At 40.5% G+C, this 25,036-nt stretch overlaps 1 protein-coding gene across 1 annotated transcript in view; it reads left to right on the forward strand.

Annotated features, from left to right (window-relative positions):
- LOC124253643 (protein SMG7-like) overlaps positions 1-25,036 on the forward strand; it is a 297,643-nt gene that overhangs the window by 65,269 nt on the left and 207,338 nt on the right. Inside the window, exons 10-13 of the mRNA XM_046687453.1 lie at positions 1,561-1,643; positions 6,325-6,543; positions 21,144-21,291; positions 23,887-23,966. Coding sequence (XP_046543409.1) covers positions 1,561-1,643; positions 6,325-6,543; positions 21,144-21,291; positions 23,887-23,966 — 530 coding nt within the window. The remainder of the gene's footprint in view (positions 1-1,560; positions 1,644-6,324; positions 6,544-21,143; positions 21,292-23,886; positions 23,967-25,036) is intronic.

The following is a 25,036-nucleotide window of genomic DNA, read 5'->3' on the forward strand; positions in this document are numbered from 1 at the left end:
TAGATAGATCAGGTGGTATACTGGTGCCTTTTGGTAGTTTTGGAATTGTGAATAAAATATTTTTGGCATTTCCATGGCACCATGGCAACAAATTTGACTTAGCCTGAAATTGGTGGTTGTGCCCTTTTCCGGAGGTGAACTCTAAAACCGTTCACTATTTCTTCACTAAACTTGACACATAGATTGGTCTGGTGGTGTACTGGTGCCTTTTGGTAGTTTTGGAATTGTGAATAAAATATTTTTGGCGTTTCCATGGCAACAAGTTGACTTAGCCTGAAATTGGTGGTAGTGCACTTTTCCGGAGCTAAATTCTAAAACCGTTCACTATTTCTTCACCAAACTTGACACATAGATTAGTCTAGTGGTGTACTGGTTCCTTTTTGGTAGTTTTGGAATTGGTGATAGTGCTCCTTTCTGGAGCAGAATTTTAAAAACCTTTCAATACTCTCCTTCACACCTAAATATTTGACATAATCATACCTCGTAGACATAATCATGAAGAGTATTTTGCCATTGGGGGGGATATTGATGACTTTGTCTTCTTGTTAGTGAATTACTTTCCATTCGTATGAAATGATTGACAGCAACTATTTTGACATATTCCAAACTTTTTCTGCGCGAGGCGATTCACTGTTGCTCGTAAATATTTAAAAAGCTCGGATTGTAACGCGCATGCGCAGTAGAGATCAAAGTTTGCTGATATAAAAATTTTGCAGTTTCATATTCTTTCGTTGCTGTTTTTACTTTTTCAGTAGCGAGGTATTATGTTTATGTTGCTATTTCAACAATTAATGTGGGCTTTTGTGTGTTTTTCTGCACAATGGGAAAGTTTTCTTTGGTAGGCCCGAAGAGGCTAGGAACTAATTAAACTCAAACTTCACTTGTTTGTCCTCACCAGTGATAACACCCACATGTCTCTCAAAATGAACTTCCTTGCATAGTAAACCTCATCTCTTCAGAACAGCATGACCAATAAAGCTGAATTAGTTCAACAGGTTAAAAGCTGATTTTCAAAATGGCCACTGTGGCAGCTATATCATCCAAACCCAAACAAGCCATTCATGGCCATTGCTTGGACATTTCTATTTGAAATGTTATAAATTTAATGTAATACATGTAGTTTATCCCAAATGCATTTGATAGCTCTGTGAAGTTATCTGACACTGCTTGTTCATTCTTAAGGATTTGGAAACACTGTAGAAATTATATGCATGTTTCTTATTGTTTACCTTATGCCGTCTCACGTCTTGTACTCTCTCTCTTATTGTTTACTGTTGAGTGGAACGAACTGTAAATGGAGTTTCCGGCCTCTCTTACAACTCTTGCCTGAACACACCCCTGCCGCTCCCACCTCTGGTCATTGAGGTAGCTTGGACTTTCGGCCTCAGTATTTATGCAGAAAATATTTGATTAGCATTGACAGCAACATTGATTAGTATTTGTATATTTTAAACTGTTGACCACTCAGATGAGCTACACTGCCTCAGCACTCTTAATCACCATTTTAACTCTGGACACTCATCTTATTCAAATCCAAACTACCATCTTTTATGTTTTTAGTGGAGATGTACGTGGGAAACTGTCCTTAAGTGAAGTGGTTAACTCCCTTTTGCAGTTCACTGCACTGATTCACTTGACTACAGGTAAGGACCATCTGGCTAATCATGAAAATGAATGACCTGTAAATGTGTGTTTTTGATAAGCATATGTGAACATAAGTGATCATTTTTCAAAAATGAAATATTTCATGTTCCAGACATTTTTTTGGCCTGATATGTTTATACTTTTGCATTATTTTTCCCAAACACAAATATGTCCTTGTGTGTTTCTGGTATGTTACATTGGAATCAAATTGCAAATAAACAGACACCATCTTCTTTCTTCATGGCTTAAGATACACAAAAACATTCAGCTCATTTGATAGCCCCTGTGTGCAACAGTGCTTGGTGTTATTTCCCTTTAGCTCACCTGACCTTAAGGACCATGATGTTTCTTACTTTAGGTGGCTTTAAGTTAGCTCTTTGAGTTTGGTAACAAAGTAGTCATCTTAATGGGAAACAGTCCTTGCCCGCTTGGAGTGCTGCGGTAGTTGCGCCTAACAGTAGCCGTCACAGGCAGATGTTGGAATATAGGCAGATAGGTCATGCCTAAACTAAGTTGACATTAAACCTACAGTCAACTCTCGTTAATCCGACACTTGTGGTTGCAGAGAAATATGTCGGATTAACGAAAATGTCGGATTAATGAAAATGTCGGATTAATGTATTTGCGTGAAAATAACAATGTTTACTAAATGTCATGATCGTCATACTGTTGCATGCATATCAGACATGGTAGATCTAGTTATCTTCATCGTATGTAAAAATATTCACAGAAATACAAAAAAATACTAACAATACATACTTGTTTTCATTTATTAACATTCATAGATGGCATAACATACATATATAATCACATAAGCGAACAGTTTCATATCTATTTCATGACCACATTGGCACAAAACTCACGTTTGTTTTTACCGCATATCAGCTGCCATTATGACCCGGATGTTGAATATGTTACGGTTTCCATACAACTAATTCCATAATAACATGTGGACGTCTAATGTACAATCAGGCGTGTATCATAACATATATAATTTATGACTTGAAAAAGTCTTTGATGGTCATTAACATCAAACACGTCTAAGTGGTGTGTCAGAAATGTTTGCAAAGTGTTCAACGATGTTTTGGCCTCAGATAGCTTGAAGCTGAATGTTTTTACAATGTATTTACAATAATAAGCTGCTAGATTGGTGTGTCGGAGTCGGAATGCGAGAATGTCGGATTAAGGAGAGTAATTATCACTGTTTTAAATGGTTCCCTAATTTTTTGTCGGATTAACGTGATTGTCGGATTAATGAGTGTCGGATTAACGAGAGCTGACTGTACTTATTATATGTAATTCTTATATCACAAATTATGGAGACTGGAAGTTGCCCTGACTCAAAGCACTAAGAACTAGCATGTGTTGATGAAAACTGAAGCTAATAACAAAATCAAGTTAGTTGTAATTGTAATATTGTCATTTCTCAGAATTTCCTATAGTTTCGGAATTTCCTTATTTTCAGTAGTTTAATTTGCACTGCCATCAGCGTTCAACAAATAATTTTGGCATTGACCTGATCACATGGTCAACATACAGCTTTCATTCACGTAAACAACCTATCCTCGTAGCTAATGATGCTGTGGGATGCAGTGGAAAAGGAAATTGCTTTAGACACAGATCCAGTATGAAAGGATTTGAAATATAAATCATTCTCTGAATTAAGGCCATGTTGACAGTGTGTTAAACAAAATATTACACCCATTTACACAGTAATTAGGCATAACTTCTGGTTTAAAGATTCTACAATTGAAGTCATTATTCATTTACACAAAGCCATCTGAACTATTATGTATTGTAATTTTATGAAAGATTATCTTGGAATTGGTGTTAGGACTACATCACATTTTGCTGATGTTTTGAGAAATATATGTGATATTTATGTCCCAAACAATGTGGTAACTATAAGACCTCGGGACAATCCATGGATGAATTGTGCTATAAGAATACTTATCAGGAAAAGAAGTAGACAGCATAAGAAAGCAAAGACTCGAAATTATGATAAAGACTGGCAAAACTTTAGGCTTTTACGGAACAAAGTAACAGCAGCCGTGAGAGCAGACAAATTGAAATATATTTCTGATTTAGATGATAAGATCAATCAGGGGAGTAATTCTAAATTTTGGTGGGCTTTAGTGAATAAGTATATAAAATCCAAAAATGGAGATTATAAGAAATTTCCTTCGATTATTCATAAGAATAATCTGATCAATGATAGTAAAGATAAAGCAAATATATTTAATGAATATTTTGCTGACCACGCACAAGTTGATTATCCTGATAAGGAGACTCCTACACTTGAATGTAAAGTAAAGACTCCACTTGCGTCTATTGTATTGAGTACACAAGAAGTAAAAGACATCCTATTATCAGTTGATATTTCCAAAGCCAGTGGACCAGACAAAATAGGTAACAGATTTATCAAAATGATCGTGCCATCCCTTTGTACTCCTCTTACTAATCTATTCAATTTATCCCTAGAATATTGTAAATTCCCAACAATATGGAAGGAAGCTATTGTCACTCCTATTCATAAAAAGGTAGTTTTAATGAATGTAAAACTATAGACCAGTTGCTCTTACCAGCTGTTTATCAAAGGTATTTGAGAAATGTATTTTTAAACATGTGTTTAACTTTTTTTTAGATAATAACGTATTAACGAATTTGCAGTCAGGATTCATGCCTGGGGATGGAACTGTATACCAACTGACATACTTGTATGATTTTATGCTACATGCATTAGACAATGGCAAAGAAGTCAGGGCAGTTTTCTGTGACATAAGCAAGGCTTTTGACAAGGTTTGGCATAAGGGAATCATAGCGAAATTAGAAGCTTATGGTATTAAGGGTAAGTTACTTGATTGGTTTTCCAGTTATCTTGACAATAGATTACAGAGAGTAGCTATAGACAATTACAATTTAGATCTAAAGAACGTCACTGCTGGGGTGCCACAAGGATCTGTCCTTGGGCCATTACTGTTTTTAGTTTACATAAATGATATCATTGAGGGTATCAGTAGTAACATTCGATCTTTTGCCAATGATACTTGGTATATGTTATTGTTGATAATCATGTTGTTACCGCCGCTTCCTTAAATAATGACCTAAACAGGATCTCTCACTGGGCTGAAATATGGCAGGTTAGCTTTAATCCTGGTAAGACTGAAGCTGTTTTATTCACTTTGCAGAAATACCGGTAATCAATTTCCAATTCCTAAGCTTAAAATGCATGGAGTAGACATTACTGAAGTCGGCTACCATAAACACCTAGGAGTAACCTTGCAATCAGACTGTAAATGGAACTCCCACATTGGTGAATTAGTTAAAAGGTTAGATCCATTGGTAAATTGTCTCACGTAGTTTTAAATATAGATTATCTAGAAAATCATTAGAGCAAATGTACAAGTCATATATATTACCAACGTTCGATTACTGTTCGCACCTTTGGGATAACTGTACTAAAGAACAAGAAAAACTTGTCGAAAATCTACATTTAGGCGACTATCGGAATGATTTGTGGGGCAGTTAGAGGAACAAGTCATGATTTAAAATATGAGGAAACTAACTCTATGCCCCTAGTTGACCGTAGACAAATTAGCAAGTTATCATTATTTTACAAAATGGTTCATCATATGACACCAGTTTATTTAACTGATCTACTGTCCGAAAAAGTATCACAGTTTAGTGACCATAGATTAAGAAACAATAATAACATTCAAACTATAAGATGTCGTAGTGATTTGTATAGCAACTCGTTTTTACCTGATACAATACGACAATGGAATGATTTGCCTGAGAATATGTACGATATTGAAACCATAGGCCAATTCAAAAATGCATTCCAATCATCAAAACCACCCAATTTTAATATATTTGATAAAAACTTTGGTACACGTTTCTGCAAAATTATCCACTCACGCTTCAGACTTGGGTGCAGTAATTTGAAAGCTCACATGTTTGAACGGCACATTTCAGTTGATCCATTCTGTCCCTGTGGTCACCCCTATGAGGATACTTTACATTACTTCTTTACGTGTCCTAATTATACTAACATCAGACATCGCATGTATTTTTACGAACATGGATATAATTTAAATTCTGTCCTAAATGGAAATCCAAACAAAAATGTACTTGTAAATTCTCTCATACTACAATCTGTCCATACTTATATAATAAAATCGCATAGGTTTGATAAATGATTAATAATGTTTAATACGCAGGTTGCTTGCTTTCATATCATGCTGCATTTTATTTAATATTTGTTTTATTCATGTATCAATGAAATGGAGAGGTATTCAAATAAGCCATTACGGCTTGTTTCCAATCCTAGTTCAATTTATTTTGAATAAAATATGTTTACACTATATGTGTTATCAAAGGTGGTTTTGTTGGGAGTCAAATCCAGAAACAGTAATCAAGATAAAATATTACATGGACTTCTTTGGTTAAGGATATGTTTATGGTGGATGTTTTTTAACCCTTTTCAACTCATAGTCATACTTTCTGTTCTTTATCATGTCTCAAACCAAAAGCTGGTATAAAGAAAATCATAAATAATTTTAGCTTTTATACTTCAAGTTTAGATGTAAATACATGTATGTCTAAAATATAAGATAAAAAATAAAGCTTCTGGCTGTGCATAAGCTGTACTGTTTATTATTGTTTTCTTCTATTTGGCAGATCTTAACAAAGCACAGAGTCTACGGGATCACTTGTTAACAAGCCTACCGTCGCATGTGACATCACAGAGCCTTACAAGTACTGTGCTGCTGCAGATGGTGGCAATTATTGTGTTCACTCTCAGCCATGCACAGAAGAACATCGGGGATCAGGATGGAGAAGACACTCAATACAGTAGGGAAGAGGAACTTTGCCTAGAACTCATCACATCTTTCACATGTAGGTTATTTTTGTGGAATGAATAAGTAAACAGGACATTTTAACCCACCATGCCCAATGGGAACACTGAGCTTTTACAGAGGCATCACACACCTCAGCCTTTTGATACATGTGTCAAATCCACACAAAACTTCACTCAAAAACTTCAAATTTACTGATATGCTAAAGGGGTAGTCTGACTTGGCTGAAGTTAACCAGAGATTGATTCTCAGCCTATGTGAATGTCCCTTATAGAATTTTGGATCTGAATCACAGCCTTTGTGAATGTCCCTGATAGAATGTTGGATCTGAATCACAGCCTATGTGAATGTCCCTTATAGAATGTTGAATCTGAATCACAGCCTATGTGAATGTCCCTTATAGAATGTTGAATCTGAATCACAGCCTATGTGAATGTCCCTTATAGAATGTTGAATCTGAATCACAGCCTATGTGAATGTCCCTTATAGAATTTTGGATCTGAATCACAGCCTTTGTGAATGTCCCTGATAGAATGTTGGATCTGAATCACAGCCTATGTGAATGTCCCTTATAGAATGTTGAATCTGATCACAGCCTATGTGAATGTCCCTTATAGAATGTTGGATCTGAATCACAGCCTATGTGAATGTCCCTTATAGAATGTTGGATCTGAATCACAGCCTTTGTGAATGTCCCTGATAGAATGTTGGATCTGAATCACAGCCTATGTGAATGTCCCTTATAGAATGTTGAATCTGAATCACAGCCTATGTGAATGTCCCTTATAGAATGTTGGATCTGAATCACAGCCTATGTGAATGTCCCTGATAGAATGTTGGATCTGAATCACAGCCTTTGTGAATGTCCCTGATTGAATGTTGAATCTGAATCACAGCCTTTGTGAATGTCCCTTATAGAATGTTGGATCTGAATCACAGCCTATGTGAATGTCCCTTATAGAATTTTGGATCTGAATCACAGCCTTTGTGAATGTCCCTGATAGAATTTTGGATCTGAATCACAGCCTATGTGAATGTCCCTTATAGAATGTTGAATCTGAATCACAGCCTATGTGAATGTCCCTTATAGAATGTTGAATCTGAATCACAGCCTATGTGAATGTCCCTTATAGAATGTTGAATCTGAATCACAGCCTTTGTGAATGTCCCTGATAGAATGTTGGATCTGAATCACAGCCTATGTGAATGTCCCTTATAGAATGTTGAATCTGAATCACAGCCTATGTGAATGTCCCTTATAGAATGTTGGATCTGAATCACAGCCTATGTGAATGTCCCTGATAGAATGTTGGATCTGAATCACAGCCTTTGTGAATGTCCCTGATTGAATGTTGAATCTGAATCACAGCCTTTGTGAATGTCCCTTATAGAATGTTGGATCTGAATCACAGCCTATGTGAATGTCCCTTATAGAATTTTGGATCTGAATCACAGCCTTTGTGAATGTCCCTGATAGAATTTTGGATCTGAATCACAGCCTATGTGAATGTCCCTTATAGAATGTTGAATCTGAATCACAGCCTATGTGAATGTCCCTTATAGAATGTTGAATCTGAATCACAGCCTATGTGAATGTCCCTTATAGAATGTTGAATCTGAATCACAGCCTATGTGAATGTCCCTTATAGAATTTTGAATCTGAATCACAGCCTATGTGAATGTCCCTTAAAGAATGTTGAATCTGAATCACAGCCTATGTGAATGTCCCTTATAGAATGTTGGATCTGAATCACAGCCTATGTGAATGTCCCTTATAGAATGTTGGATCTGAATCACAGCCTATGTGAATGTCCCTAATGGAATGTTGGATCTGAATCACAGCCTATGTGAATGTCCCTGATTGAATGTTGAATCTGAATCACAGCCTATGTGAATGTCCCTGATAGAATGTTGAATATGATCACAGGTTGTTTGAGTGGCATTTTAGAAGTTGCTGGTATAGAGATGACACAAATTGGCCGAAGCATTACAAAGACGCCGTTTTAATCCCTCTATTAACAGAGATCAAGGCTATTACATCCCCACAGCTTACAACAACCTAATCCACAAATAATTAACCACTCAACCCACTCTGGCTTCTCATCAACCTTCGTACTCACATTCCTCACCACTGGCTTCTCACTAATTAATCCCCCCACCACCTTGGCTTCTGCCTAATTTACTTACATTCACTAATTCTCATGGTAATCCCACTCATCTCATTTTGTTATCCTCAGCTCATCATCATGTCATTGTAGCTCATCATGTAACTTTCTTTGATGCTTTGTTTCCCCACCATTGTTATCGCATTATCTTATCTTGTATATAAACTGGTGTACCCCATCATTCCCCCATATGCTTGAAAACGGTATAAGAACCTATAGCAACACGTCGCTATTGTTAAAATAAAGAAGTTGATCATCCATAAAGTTGTGTCATCTCTGAACACAGGTGTGTCGAGTGTCCCTAATAGAATGTTGAATCTGAATCACAGCCTATGTGAGTGTCTCTGATTGAATGTTGAATCTGAACACAGGCGTGAGTGAGTGTCTCTGATTGAATGTTGAATCTGAACACAGGCGTGAGTGAGTGTCTCTGATTGAATGTTGAATCTGAACACAGGCGTGAGTGAGTGTCCCTGATAGAGTGTTGAATCTGAACACAGGCGTGAGTGAGTGTCCCTGATAGAGCGTTGAATCTGAACACAGGCGTGAGTGAGTGTCCCTGATAGAATGTTGAATCTGAACACAGGCATGAGTGAGTGTCCCTGATAGAATGTTGAATCTGAACACAGGCGTGAGTGAGTGTCCCTGATAGAATGTTGAATCTGAACACAGGCGTGAGTGAGTGTCCCTGATAGAATGTTGAATCTGAACACAGGCGTGAGTGAGTGTCCCTGATAGAATTGTTGAATCTGAACACAGGCGTGAGTGAGTGTCCCTGATAGAGTGTTGAATCTGAACACAGGCATGAGTGAGTGTCCCTGATAGAATGTTGAATCTGAACACAGGCGTGAGTGAGTGTCTCTGATTGAATGTTGAATCTGAACACAGGCGTGAGTGAGTGTCCCTGATAGAATGTTGAATCTGAACACAGGCGTGAGTGAGTGTCCCTGATAGAGTGTTGAATCTAAACACAGGCATGAGTGAGTGTCCCTGATAGAATGTTGAATCTGAACACAGGCGTGAGTGAGTGTCTCTGATAGAATGTTGAATCTGAACACAGGTGTGCGTGAGTGTCCCTGATAGAATGTTGAATCTGAACACAGCGCGGAGTGAGTGTCCCTGATAGAATGTTGAATCTGAACACAGGCGGAGTGAGTGTCCCTGATAGAATGTTGAATCTGAACACAGGCATGAGTGAGTGTCCCTGATAGAATGTTGAATCTGAACACAGGCGTGAGTGAGTGTCCCTGATAGAATGTTGAATCTGAACACAGGCGTGAGTGAGTGTCCCTGATAGAATGTTGAATCTGAACACAGGCGTGAGTGAGTGTCCCTGATAGAATGTTGAATCTGAACACAGGTGTTTGTGAGTGTCTCTGATAGAATGTTGAATCTGAACACAGGCGTGAGTGAGTGTCCCTGATAGAATGTTGAATCTGAACACAGGCGTGAGTGAGTGTCCCTGATAGAGTGTTGAATCTGAACACAGGCGTGAGTGAGTGTCCCTGATAGAATGTTGAATCTGAACACAGGCATGAGTGAGTGTCCCTGATAGAATGTTGAATCTGAACACAGGCGTGAGTGAGTGTCCCTGATAGAATGTTGAATCTGAACACAGTGAGTGAGTGTCCCTGATAGAATGTTGAATCTGAACACAGTGAGTGAGTGTCCCTGATAGAATGTTGAATCTGAACACAGGTGTTTGTGAGTGTCTCTGATAGAATGTTGAATCTGAACACAGGCGTGAGTGAGTGTCCCTGATAGAATGTTGAATCTGAACACAGGTGTGCGTGAGTGTCCCTGATAGAATGTTGAATCTGCACACAGGTGTGTGTGAGTGGCCCGGATAGAATGTTGAATCTGAACACAGGTGTGTGTGAGTGTCTCTGATTGAATGTTGAATCTGAACACAGGCGTGAGTGAGTGTCTCTGATTGAATGTTGAATCTGAACACAGGCGTGAGTGAGTGTCCCTGATAGAGTGTTGAATCTGAACACAGGCGTGAGTGAGTGTCCCTGATAGAGCGTTGAATCTGAACACAGGCATGAGTGAGTGTCCCTGATAGAATGTTGAATCTGAACACAGGCATGAGTGAGTGTCCCTGATAGAATGTTGAATCTTAACACAGGCGTGAGTGAGTGTCCCTGATAGAATGTTGAATCTGAACACAGGCGTGAGTGAGTGTCCCTGATAGAATGTTGAATCTGAACACAGTGAGTGAGTGTCCCTGATAGAATGTTGAATCTGAACACACAGTGAGTGAGTGTCCCTGATAGAGTGTTGAATCTGAACACAGGCATGAGTGAGTGTCCCTGATAGAATGTTGAATCTGAACACAGGCATGAGTGAGTGTCCCTGATAGAATGTTGAATCTGAACACAGGCGTGAGTGAGAGTCCCTGATAGAATGTTGAATCTGAACACAGGTGTGAGTGAGTGTCCCTGATAGAATGTTGAATCTGAACACAGGCATGAGTGAGTGTCCCTGATAGAATGTTGAATCTGAACACAGGGTATGAGTGAGTGTCCTGATAGAATGTTGAATCTGAACACAGGTGTGTGAGTGAGTGTCCCTGATAGAATGTTGAATCTGAACACAGGTGGTGTGAGTGTCCCTGATAGAATGTTGAATCTGAACACAGGGCATGAGTGAGTGTCCCTGATAGAATGTTGAATCTGAACACAGGCGTGAGTGAGTGTCCCTGATAGAATGTTGAATCTGAACACAGGTGTTTGTGTGAGTGTCCCTGATAGAATGTTGAATCTGAACACAGGCGTGAGTGAGTGTCCCTGATAGAATGTTGAATCTGAACACAGGCATGAGTGAGTGTCCCTGATAGAATGTTGAATCTGAACACAGGTGTGAGTGAGTGTCCCTGATAGAATGTTGAATCTGAACACAGGAGTGAGTGAGTGTCCCTGATAGAATGTTGAATCTGAACACAGGTGTGAGTGAGTGTCCCTGATAGAATGTTGAATCTGAACACAGGTGTGAGTGAGTGTCCCTGATAGAATGTTGAATCTGAACACAGGTGTTTGTGAGTGTCCCTGATAGAATGTTGAATCTGAACACAGGTGTGTGTGAGTGTCCCTGATAGAATGTTGAATCTGAACACAGGTGTGTGTGAGTGTCCCTGATAGAATGTTGAATCTGCACACAGGCATGTGTGAGTGTCCCTGATAGAATGTTGAATCTGAACACAGGTGTGAGTGAGTGTCCCTGATAGAATGTTGAATCTGAACACAGGTGTGTGTGAGTGTCCCTGATAGAATGTTGAATCTGAACACAGGTGTGTGTGAGTGTCCCTGATAGAATGTTGAATCTGAACACAGGTGTGTGTGAGTGTCCCTGATAGAATGTTGAATCTGAACACAGGTGTGTGTGAGTGTCCCTGATAGAATGTTGAATCTGAACACAGGCATGTTTGTGAGTGTCCCTGATAGAATGTTGAATCTGAACACACAGGCATGCAGTGAGTGTCCCTGATAGAATGTTGAATCTTAAACACAGGTGTGCAGTGAGTGTCCCTGATAGAATGTTGAATCTGAACACAGGCATTGTGAGTGTCTCTGATAGAATGTTGAATCTAAACACAGGCATGCAGTGAGTGTCCCTGATAGAATGTTGAATCTGAACACAGGCATGCAGTGAGTGTCCCTGATAGAATGTTGAATCTAAACACAGGCATGCAGTGAGTGTCAGTGATAGAATGTTGAACTTAAACACAGGCATGCACTGAGTGTCAGTGATAGAATGTTGAACTTAACACAGTGGGCATGCACTAGTGTCCCTGATAGAATGTTGAATCTGAACACAGGTGTTTGTGAGTGTCCCTGATAGAATGTTGAATCTGAACACAGGCATGAGTGAGTGTCCCTGATAGAATGTTGAATCTGAACACAGGAGTGAGTGAGTGTCCCTGATAGAATGTTGAATCTGAACACAGGCGTGAGTGAGTGTCCCTGATAGAATGTTGAATCTGAACACAGTGAGTGAGTGTCCCTGATAGAGTGTTGAATCTGAACACAGGCATGAGTGAGTGTCCCTGATAGAATGTTGAATCTGAACACAGGTGTGAGTGAGTGTCTCTGATAGAATGTTGAATCTGAACACAGGTGTTTGTGAGTGTCCCTGATAGAATGTTGAATCTGAACACAGGGTGAGTGAGTGTCCCTGATAGAATGTTGAATCTGAACACAGGAGTGAGTGAGTGTCCCTGATAGAATGTTGAATCTGAACACAGGCATGAGTGAGTGTCCCTGATAGAATGTTGAATCTGAACACAGTGAGTGAGTGTCCCTGATAGAATGTTGAATCTGAACACAGATGCAGTGAGTGAGTGTCCCTGATAGAATGTTGAATCTGAACACAGTGAGTGAGTGTCCCTGATAGAATGTTGAATCTGAACACAGGTGTTTGTGGAGTGTCCCTGATAGAATGTTGAATCTGAACACAGGTGTGAGTGAGTGTCCCTGATAGAATGTTGAATCTGAACACAGGTGTGTGTGAGTGTCCCTGATAGAATGTTGAATCTGAACACAGGTGTGTGTGAGTGTCCCTGATAGAATGTTGAATCTGAACACAGGTGTGTGTGAGTGTCCCTGATAGAATGTTGAATCTGAACACAGGTGTGTGTGAGTGTCCCTGATAGAATGTTGAATCTGAACACAGGTGTGTGTGGAGTGAGTGTCCCTGATAGAATGTTGAATCTGAAACACAGGTGTTTGTGACTGTGTCCTGATAGAATGTTGAATCTGAACATTTTGAGTGTCCCTGATTGAATGTTGAATGGAACACAAGATAAATGTGAATGTCCCTGATAGAATGTTGAACTTAAACACAGGCATGCACTAGTGTCCAGTGATAGAATGTTGAACTTAAACATAGGCATGCACTAGTGTCAGTGATAGAATGTTGAACTTAAACATAGGCATGCAACAGTGTCAGTGATAGAATGTTGAACTTAAACAAAGGCATGCACTAGTGTCAGTGATAGATGTTGAACTTAAACACAGGCATGCATAGTGTCAGTGATAGGATGTTGAATCTAAACACAGGCATGCACTGAGTGTCCAGTGATAGAATGTTGAATCTAAACATAGGCATGCACTGAGTGTCCCTGATAGAATGTTGAATCTGAACACAGGCATGAGTGAGTGTCCCTGATAGAATGTTGAATCTGAACACAGGCAGTGAGTGAGTGTCCCTGATAGAATGTTGAATCTGAACACAGGCGTGAGTGAGTGTCCCTGATAGAATGTTGAATCTGAACACAGTGAGAGGAGTGTCCCTGATAGAATGTTGAATCTGAACACAGAGTGAGTGAGTGTCCCTGATAGAATGTTGAATCTGAACACAGGCGTGAGTGAGTGTCCCTGATAGAATGTTGAATCTGAACACAGGCATGAGTGAGTGTCTCTGATAGAATGTTGAATCTGAACACAGGGTGTTTGTGAGTGTCCCTGATAGAATGTTGAATCTGAACACAGGTGTGAGTGAGTGTCCCTGATAGAATGTTGAATCTGAACACAGTGAGTGAGTGTCCCTGATAGAATGTTGAATCTGAACACAGGCATGAGTGAGTGTCCCTGATAGAATGTTGAATCTGAACACAGGCAGTGAGTGAGTGTCCCTGATAGAATGTTGAATCTGAACACAGGCGTGAGTGAGTGTCCCTGATAGAATGTTGAAACTGAACACAGGCGTGAGTGAGTGTCCCTGATAGAATGTTGAATCTGAACACAGGTGTTTGTGAGTGTCCCTGATAGAATGTTGAATCTGAACACAGGCGTGAGTGAGTGTCCCTGATAGAATGTTGAATCTGAACACAGGTGTGCGTGAGTGTCCCTGATGGAATGTTGAATCTGCACACAGGTGTGTGTGAGTGGCCCGGATAGAATGTTGAATCTGAACACAGGTGTGTGTGAGTGGCCCTGATTGAATGTTGAATCTGAACACAGGTGTGCGTGAGTGTCCCTGATAGAATGTTGAATCTGCACACAGGTGTGTGTGACTGTCCCTGATAGAATGTTGAATCTGCACACTGGTGTTTGTGACTGTCCCTGATAGACTTATGATTTTGAACCAAGATAAATGTGAATGTCCCTGATAGAATGTTGAACTTAAACATAGGCATGCACTAGTGTCAGTGATAGAATGTTGAACTTAAACATAGGCATGCACTAGTGTCAGTGATAGAATGTTGAACTTAAACATAGGCATGCACTAGTGTCAGTGATAGAATGTTGAACTTAAACAAAGGCATGCACTAGTGTCAGTGATAGGATGTTGAACTTAAACACAGGCATGCACTAGTGTCAGTGATAGGATGTTGAACTTAAACATAGGCATGCACTAGTGTCAGTGATAGAATGTTGAACTTAAACATAGGCATGCACTAGTGTCCCTGATAGAATGTTGAATCTGAACACAGGCGTGAGTGAGTGTCCCTGATAGAGTGTTGAATCTGAACACAGGCATGAGTGAGTGTCCCTGATAGAATGTTGAATCTGAACACAGGCGTGAGTGAGTGTCTCTGATTGAATGTTGAATCTGAACACAGGTGAGTGAGTGTCCCTGATAGAATGTTGAATCTGAACACAGGCGTGGTGAGTCCCTGATAGAATGTTGAATCTGAACACAGGTGAGTGAGTGTCCCTGATAGAGTGTTGAATCTGAACACAGGCATGAGTGAGTGTCCCTGATAGAATGTTGAATCTGAACACATGAGTGAGTGTCTCTGATTGAATGTTGAATCTGAACACAGAAGTGAGTGAGTGTCCCTGATAGAATGTTGAATCTGAAACACGTGAGTGAGTGTCCCTGATAGAATGTTGAATCTAAACACAGGCATGAGTGAGTGTCCCTGATAGAATGTTGAATCTGAACACAGGCGGAGTGAGTGTCTCTGATAGAATGTTGAATCTGAACACAGGGTGTGCGTGAGTGTCCCTGATAGAATGTTGAATCTGAACACAAGTGAGTGAGTGTCCCTGATAGAATGTTGAATCTGAACACAGGCATGAGTGAGTGTCCCTGATAGAATGTTGAATCTGAACACAGGCATGAGTGAGTGTCCCTGATAGAATGTTGAATCTGAACACACAGTGAGTGAGTGTCCCTGATAGAATGTTGAATCTGAACACAGTGAGTGAGTGTCCCTGATAGAATGTTGAATCTGAACACAGGCGTGAGTGAGTGTCCCTGATAGAATGTTGAATCTGAACACAGGTGTTTGTGAGTGTCTCTGATAGAATGTTGAATCTGAACACAGGCGTGAGTGAGTGTCCCTGATAGAATGTTGAATCTGAACACAGGCGTGAGTGAGTGTCCCTGATAGAGTGTTGAATCTGAACACAGGCGTGAGTGAGTGTCCCTGATAGAATGTTGAATCTGAACACAGGCATGAGTGAGTGTCCCTGATAGAATGTTGAATCTGAACACAGGCGTGAGTGAGTGTCTCTGATAGAATGTTGAATCTGAACACAGGCGCGGAGTGAGTGTCCCTGATAGAATGTTGAATCTGAACACAGGCGTGAGTGAGTGTCCCTGATAGAATGTTGAATCTGAACACAGGTGTTTGTGAGTGTCTCTGATAGAATGTTGAATCTGAACACAGGCGTGAGTGAGTGTCCCTGATAGAATGTTGAATCTGAACACAGGTGTGCGTGAGTGTCCCTGATAGAATGTTGAATCTGCACACAGGTGTGTGTGGAGTTGGGTGTGTGAGTGGCCCGGATAGAATGTTGAATCTGAACACAGGTGTGTGTGAGTGTCTCTGATTGAATGTTGAATCTGAACACAGGCGTGAGTGAGTGTCTCTGATTGAATGTTGAATCTGAACACAGGCGTGAGTGAGTGTCCCTGATAGAGTGTTGAATCTGAACACAGGCGTGAGTGAGTGTCCCTGATAGAGCGTTGAATCTGAACACAGGCATGAGTGAGTGTCCCTGATAGAATGTTGAATCTGAACACAGGCATGAGTGAGTGTCCCTGATAGAATGTTGAATCTTAACACAGGCGTGAGTGAGTGTCCCTGATAGAATGTTGAATCTGAACACAGGCAGTGAGTGAGTGTCCCTGATAGAATGTTGAATCTGAACACAGGCGTGAGTGAGTGTCCCTGATAGAATGTTGAATCTGAACACAGGCGTGAGTGAGTGTCCCTGATAGAGTGTTGAATCTGAACACAGGCATGAGTGAGTGTCCCTGATAGAATGTTGAATCTGAACACAGGCGTGAGTGAGTGTCTCTGATTGAATGTTGAATCTGAACACAGGCGTGAGTGAGAGTCCCTGATAGAATGTTGAATCTGAACACAGGCGTGAGTGAGTGTCCCTGATAGAGTGTTGAATCTAAACACAGGCATGAGTGAGTGTCCCTGATAGAATGTTGAATCTGAACACAGGGGTGAGTGAGTGTCTCTGATAGAATGTTGAATCTGAACACAGGTGTGCGTGAGTGTCCCTGATAGAATGTTGAATCTGAACACAGGCGTGAGTGAGTGTCCCTGATAGAATGTTGAATCTGAACACAGGCGTGAGTGAGTGTCCCTGATAGAATGTTGAATCTGAACACAGGCATGAGTGAGTGTCCCTGATAGAATGTTGAATCTGAACACAGGCGTGAGTGAGTGTCCCTGATAGAATGTTGAATCTGAACACAGGCGTGAGTGAGTGTCCCTGATAGAATGTTGAATCTGAACACAGGCGTGAGTGAGTGTCCCTGATAGAATGTTGAATCTGAACACAGGTGTTTGTGAGTGTCTCTGATAGAATGTTGAATCTGAACACAGGCGTGAGTGAGTGTCCCTGATAGAATGTTGAATCTGAACACAGGTGTGCGTGAGTGTCCCTGATAGAATGTTGAATCTGCACACAGGTGTGTGTGAGTGGCCCGGATAGAATGTTGAATCTGAACACAGGTGTGTGTGAGTGGCCCTGATTGAATGTTGAATCTGAACACAGGTGTGCGTGAGTGTCCCTGATAGAATGTTGAATCTGCACACAGGTGTGTGTGACTGTCCCTGATAGAATGTTGAATCTGCACACTGGTGTGCGTGAGTGTCCCTGATAGAATGTTGAATCTGCACACAGGTGTGTGTGAGTGGCCCGGATAGAATGTTGAATCTGAACACAGGTGTGTGTGAGTGGCCCTGATTGAATGTTGAATCTGCACACAGGTGTGCGTGAGTGTCCCTGATAGAATGTTGAATCTGCACACAGGTGTGTGTGACTGTCCCTGATAGAATGTTGAATCTGCACACTGGTGTTTGTGACTGTCCCTGATAGACTTATGATTTTGAACCAAGATAAATGTGAATGTCCCTGATAGAATGTTGAACTTAAACATAGGCATGCACTAGTGTCAGTGATAGAATGTTGAACTTAAACATAGGCATGCACTAGTGTCAGTGATAGAATGTTGAACTTAAACATAGGCATGCACTAGTGTCAGTGATAGAATGTTGAACTTAAACAAAGGCATGCACTAGTGTCAGTGATAGGATGTTGAACTTAAACACAGGCATGCACTAGTGTCAGTGATAGGATGTTGAACTTAAACATAGGCATGCACTAGTGTCAGTGATAGAATGTTGAACTTAAACATAGGCATGCACTAGTGTCCCTGATAGAATGTTGAATCTGAACACAGGCGTGAGTGAGTGTCCCTGATAGAGTGTTGAATCTGAACACAGGCATGAGTGAGTGTCCCTGATAGAATGTTGAATCTGAACACAGGCGTGAGTGAGTGTCTCTGATTGAATGTTGAATCTGAACACAGGCGTGAGTGAGTGTCCCTGATAGAATGTTGAATCTGAACACAGGCGTGAGTGAGTGTCCCTGATAGAGTGTTGAATCTGAACACAGGCGTGAGTGAGTGTCCCTGATAGAATGTTGAATCTGAACACAGGCGTGAGTGAGTGTCTCTGATAGAATGTTGAATCTGAACACAGGTGTTTGTGAGTGTCCCTGATAGAATGTTGAATCTGAACACAGGCGTGAGTGAGTGTCCCTGATAGAATGTTGAATCTGAACACAGGCGTGAGTGAGTGTCCCTGATAGAATGTTGAATCTGAACACAGGCATGAGTGAGTGTCCCTGATAGAATGTTGAATCTGAACACAGGCGTGAGTGAGTGTCCCTGATAGAATGTTGAATCTGAACACAGGCGTGAGTGAGTGTCCCTGATAGAATGTTGAAACTGAACACAGGCGTGAGTGAGTGTCCCTGATAGAATGTTGAATCTGAACACAGGTGTTTGTGAGTGTCCCTGATAGAATGTTGAATCTGAACACAGGCGTGAGTGAGTGTCCCTGATAGAATGTTGAATCTGAACACAGGTGTGCGTGAGTGTCCCTGATGGAATGTTGAATCTGCACACAGGTGTGTGTGAGTGGCCCGGATAGAATGTTGAATCTGAACACAGGTGTGTGTGAGTGGCCCTGATTGAATGTTGAATCTGAACACAGGTGTGTGTGAGTGTCCCTGATAGAATGTTGAATCTGCACACAGGTGTGTGTGACTGTCCCTGATAGAATGTTGAATCTGCACACTGGTGTTTGTGACTGTCCCTGATAGACTTATGATTTTGAACCAAGATAAATGTGAATGTCCCTGATAGAATGTTGAACTTAAACATAGGCATGCACTAGTGTCAGTGATAGAATGTTGAACTTAAACATAGGCATGCACTAGTGTCAGTGATAGAATGTTGAACTTAAACATAGGCATGCACTAGTGTCAGTGATAGAATGTTGAACTTAAACAAAGGCATGCACTAGTGTCAGTGATAGGATGTTGAACTTAAACACAGGCATGCACTAGTGTCAGTGATAGGATGTTGAACTTAAACATAGGCATGCACTAGTGTCAGTGATAGAATGTTGAACTTAAACATAGGCATGCACTAGTGTCCCTGATAGAATGTTGAATCTGAACACAGGCGTGAGTGAGTGTCCCTGATAGAGTGTTGAATCTGAACACAGGCATGAGTGAGTGTCCCTGATAGAATGTTGAATCTGAACACAGGCGTGAGTGAGTGTCTCTGATTGAATGTTGAATCTGAACACAGGCGTGAGTGAGTGTCCCTGATAGAATGTTGAATCTGAACACAGGCGTGAGTGAGTGTCCCTGATAGAGTGTTGAATCTGAACACAGGCGTGAGTGAGTGTCCCTGATAGAATGTTGAATCTGAACACAGGCGTGAGTGAGTGTCTCTGATAGAATGTTGAATCTGAACACAGGTGTTTGTGAGTGTCCCTGATAGAATGTTGAATCTGAACACAGGCGTGAGTGAGTGTCCCTGATAGAATGTTGAATCTGAACACGAAGTGAGTGAGTGTCCCTGATAGAATGTTGAATCTGAACACAGGCATGAGTGAGTGTCCCTGATAGAATGTTGAATCTGAACACAGGTGAGTGAGTGTCCCTGATAGAATGTTGAATCTGAACACAGGCAGTGAGTGAGTGTCCCTGATAGAATGTTGAAACTGAACACAGGCGTGAGTGAGTGTCCCTGATAGAATGTTGAATCTGAACACAGGTGTTTGTGAGTGTCCCTGATAGAATGTTGAATCTGAACACAGGCGTGAGTGAGTGTCCCTGATAGAATGTTGAATCTGAACACAGGTGTGCGTGAGTGTCCCTGATGGAATGTTGAATCTGCACACAGGTGTGTGTGAGTGGCCCGGATAGAATGTTGAATCTGAACACAGGTGTGTGTGAGTGGCCCTGATTGAATGTTGAATCTGAACACAGGTGTGCGTGAGTGTCCCTGATAGAATGTTGAATCTGCACACAGGTGTGTGTGACTGTCCCTGATAGAATGTTGAATCTGCACACTGGTGTGCGTGAGTGTCCCTGATAGAATGTTGAATCTGCACACAGGTGTGTGTGAGTGGCCCGGATAGAATGTTGAATCTGAACACAGGTGTGTGTGAGTGGCCCTGATTGAATGTTGAATCTGCACACAGGTGTGCGTGAGTGTCCCTGATAGAATGTTGAATCTGCACACAGGTGTGTGTGACTGTCCCTGATAGAATGTTGAATCTGCACACTGGTGTTTGTGACTGTCCCTGATAGACTTATGATTTTGAACCAAGATAAATGTGAATGTCCCTGATAGAATGTTGAACTTAAACATAGGCATGCACTAGTGTCAGTGATAGAATGTTGAACTTAAACATAGGCATGCACTAGTGTCAGTGATAGAATGTTGAACTTAAACATAGGCATGCACTAGTGTCAGTGATAGAATGTTGAACTTAAACAAAGGCATGCACTAGTGTCAGTGATAGGATGTTGAACTTAAACATAGGCATGCACTAGTGTCAGTGATAGAATGTTGAACTTAAACATAGGCATGCACTAGTGTCAGTGATAGAATGTTGGAACTAACATGGGGCTTTGTTAGCATTTTTTTATAAAATGTTGCGCACTGGATTACATAAACCTTATACCTTTCTGTCCTTCAGTGAGTGTTCTGGATGTCTTGTTGCAAGCAACTCCTAAACAGGAGCAGAAAGCAAGAGAGTTCTTCACCCTCACTCCCATCAAAGTTCTACTTGATTGGCTTCACCTCAATCCTCATGCATTCCGGAAACCACAGCTGACTGAATCAAGGTGGTAACATGTTTTATTCTGGCTGCATATAATGTTTGCAGTGATTACTCAGAAGGAGCTTTTAGAAGATTCAATATATTTTACAATAAATACCTAAAGATTGAATATATAGTTATACCGTGGCATCCTCTCAATGCTGCTGTTGAACCCATTTGCCAGATGAGCTGAACAATGACATCCCCAAATAAAACTAGTTGGATTTGCGTTTCATTTGAATTATGTATGGAATGCATGAATGCTCAGCTTTCTAAATATGTCAGCTTTTTTTGTAGTATATGTACCTCAAAAAGAAAAGCCAGCAATTTAAAATTTATTGGTCAAATTTCTCGGCACACAGCCACAAACAATGGCCATTGCTGACTTCAGGCACTTCAGGCCAAGTGATACTCAGTGTGATATTTTCTTCATAATGTAACCATTTTTATTTCCCCGGCCTATAATGCTCAAACAAAACGTTCAATATCTTTCCACAGAACTTGGCAGATATATCAAACCTTGAAATGGTTCGTTTTGCTATTTGCAGATTTTTGGCTTTCATGTTTTTCATGATTTCCATGGAAACAATTTTGACTTAGTCTCAAAGTGGAAGGGGGTAGATTTCATTTCTGGAGCACTGCTCATAATCCATGAGACTCTTTTCATCCAAACCGGTTACATGTATTAACCAAGGGCTGATGTGGTGCATTTTGTTATTGAAGAATTTTTTTGAAAATGAATTTGTTTCCGAGTTCCACAGCTACATGTCTAACTTTGACTCATAGTGGTGTGTTTGTCCAGACCATATCTCTAAAACTAATAAGTATTCTTTCATGAACATTGTATCATGGAAAGTGTTTAGATGTTGTTATCCATTAAAAACAGAGGATATTTCTTTTATCAGATCAGGAAAGAATCGTGTATAAAAGAATACTTAAGTATACAATGATCATATGACCTTGAAGAACTTCAATTTGGCATGTTACGTGGTTTGCCACCACCCTGAGTGTTATTTTAATGGATTAGGGGCTACTGCTCAGTGAATCGCTTGCAACAACAACATCTATGCATCTTTGCTCATTTTGCAAAATGTTTTTGAATTTGAACAAATTTGGATGTGATGGCCACATTTTACTCATCTTGCTGTGCCAGCCTTCAACATGGCTGTTTGCTCTGGCACCATTGGTATTGAGTGGTTCCAAGTGGCTCGACCATCATTCTCCACCCATTGCTCCGTCATGTAGTTGTTGAGCACTGCTGGATCACCGAGATCTGCTTCGTCCAGAGCATTCAGCCACACCTCATCTGTATCACACACTTGTACAAGAGGCAAAGCTTAATACACCAGGCTACGACCACCACGACTGTTAAATACAAACTGAATGTTCACGAGTGTGTTTGCCATTTTGCAATGATTGCATTTGGAGCCCCAAGAATACGGAGCAAGCACAGGGAGGTAATAAAATCATCGGCTCGAGTCATACATGCATCCAGGGTATAGTGGAGAATTATCGGAACGTATGCCCTGGGGATTAATGAGGATGTCACTGATTATATTACAGTAAATTGAATTGAAGCTTTAAAAAAGGAAACAAGCCAAAAAAGTTTAATTTCATGCAATTTTTATATGCATATTATATCTGCTGTTACCTAATTATCTAGACACTTTGATTTCACATTGCTACATTTCATGGCATTTAATTTTGTATATCGACAGTTATCCAGCCTCATGTCAGAATGTCGAGTTTTGATTGGTTCACGTGAGTCTGATAAAATACCATGTACATCCGTCACGATCTGCGAGCAGGGAGTTCAAAAGTCATATTATCCCGTCACGCCTCGGTGACCACGCGAAGTGAGGAAAGCGTGCATCGCCAAGCCTTTAGTAACGTGTGCTGCATTGAGGTCAATTGATCAGCTGTTGTCAACATGGCAGCAAGGAAACATTTTGCCACAACAACTGAGAATGAAATTGAAGCAAAACATTCGGCTAGATAAATGCGTTATCACATTGTGTCTCGGGAAATATGGGGTTTTATCTGTCCCGAGTAAGGTTGTATTCCCCGAGCCAAAGGGAGGGGAATACAACCTTACTCGGGACTGATAAAACCCCTTATAATATTACCGTATCTAGTGTACACTTTAATTTCACATTGCCACCACATTTCTTGGCAATGAATAAAACAAGAGTGTATTGTGCACTGATTTATCATGGCTGACTGCATTTGCAACCAGAACAATAGGGTGGTGGCAACATGAGACGGCTCAATGTTATATTTCATGAATCATAGTTATGTAGTTATTGCTGTGCAATAGACATATTGTTATGGACAAATATGATGTATTGTGAGTAAAAGATAGAAGTTCTCAAAGCAGTGATAGTGTTACAGCTGTCTTGAGTGAAACACCATCAAAGTCAACAGTAAAGATGATTAGGTTATGTTGTCAGTGAGAAACAATATTCTGACAGTTCATTCTGTGGTTCACAGAAATACATTTGATGAATAACAGACACTGATTATAAAACATTTATCTTCTGAAAAAATATGAATTATTAATGAACCTGTATGTGTCTATATGTATAAATAAGTTACATGTGTAATCTATATATTTTTGCAGTTTGTGGATGGGACTGGCAAAGCTTCTGAACAGCATCCAGTCAGTTGGAGACAAGGAGAACCCAACTGATATGTCAAAATGTAATCATTTTTAATGATTGTCTTAATGTTTACAATCATGATAAAGTAAGACAAATAACATTTATGACGGATGTCAAACTGGTTGACCAAGATAGTGAAAACTGTCTCACAGACTGTTACATGAAAATGACAGTGTTACAAAACCGTGGTTAAAGTGCCTCTCAAATTGGAGAGCTACACATATGGAACCTGCATGCCTGCCACCCATGTGTTATCCCATGATTGTCGGACCTTCACATTTCTGCAATTTCTGTACACTTCCGTCTTTGTCATGATTGTAAACTGCTCATTACAGACTGTGAAAGCTGGTGGCTCAATGTACTCTCTTGTTCCACCAACTGCACTTGGCCATTATTGAGCATGTAAAAAAATATGTTCAGCTGAGTTTAAAACAATATCAGAGCAACTTTCAGCCTGTTTTTCATCACTGGTCTGTATGGTTTGGTACATGAGAATGTTAAAGCGTGTGTCTTTTGACCATCAGTTGGAGGACATGCCTGTGTAGATGTGGCACAAACTTGGACAATGCTCCTGGATGTGGTGGTGCTTGATGATTTGGTGTTTGTGGGGATTAATTGCCAATGATAGCTGGAGTGCTCTGTTGTTTTATCAGGTTATTGTTTGCAAATGGGATAAGATATCCTTGGCTGATAGAGGGCTTGTGCCAGTGGTTTTTTTACAACATTTTTGCTTTGTCTCACTTGATGTAGCAGTTGGGGCAGTTGATGATGTAGTCTGAAATGGCTGATTTTCAATTTAATTTGGTGTTAAATGTTAGGTGTTCTTTGATTCTGATGTTTACGGAATGAGAAGTTTCAACTGTTTAGGCATCGACATAGTCACAATTGATTTTGTAGGCAACCCCATTGGGTTCTTGTTGCTTGGTAGTCTTCAGTCGGGTCTTATTTTGAGTAGTGTGTTTCAAGATCTCTGATGTTGTGGGAGGTCTTTCCTATGAAGGGGAGAGAGATACAGACTTGGGCTGGTTCGCTTTGTTGCTGGCCGGAATGCTATTTGATGGAATGGTGGAAGTGTTGATTTTGTCGACTACCTTGGGTAGGTAGTGGTTG

The sequence above is a fragment of the Haliotis rubra genome, unplaced genomic scaffold (assembly GCF_003918875.1).
Source record: "Haliotis rubra isolate DU_JTF1 unplaced genomic scaffold, ASM391887v1 Scf548, whole genome shotgun sequence".
In the NCBI taxonomy this organism is placed as follows: Eukaryota; Metazoa; Mollusca; class Gastropoda; order Lepetellida; family Haliotidae; genus Haliotis; species Haliotis rubra.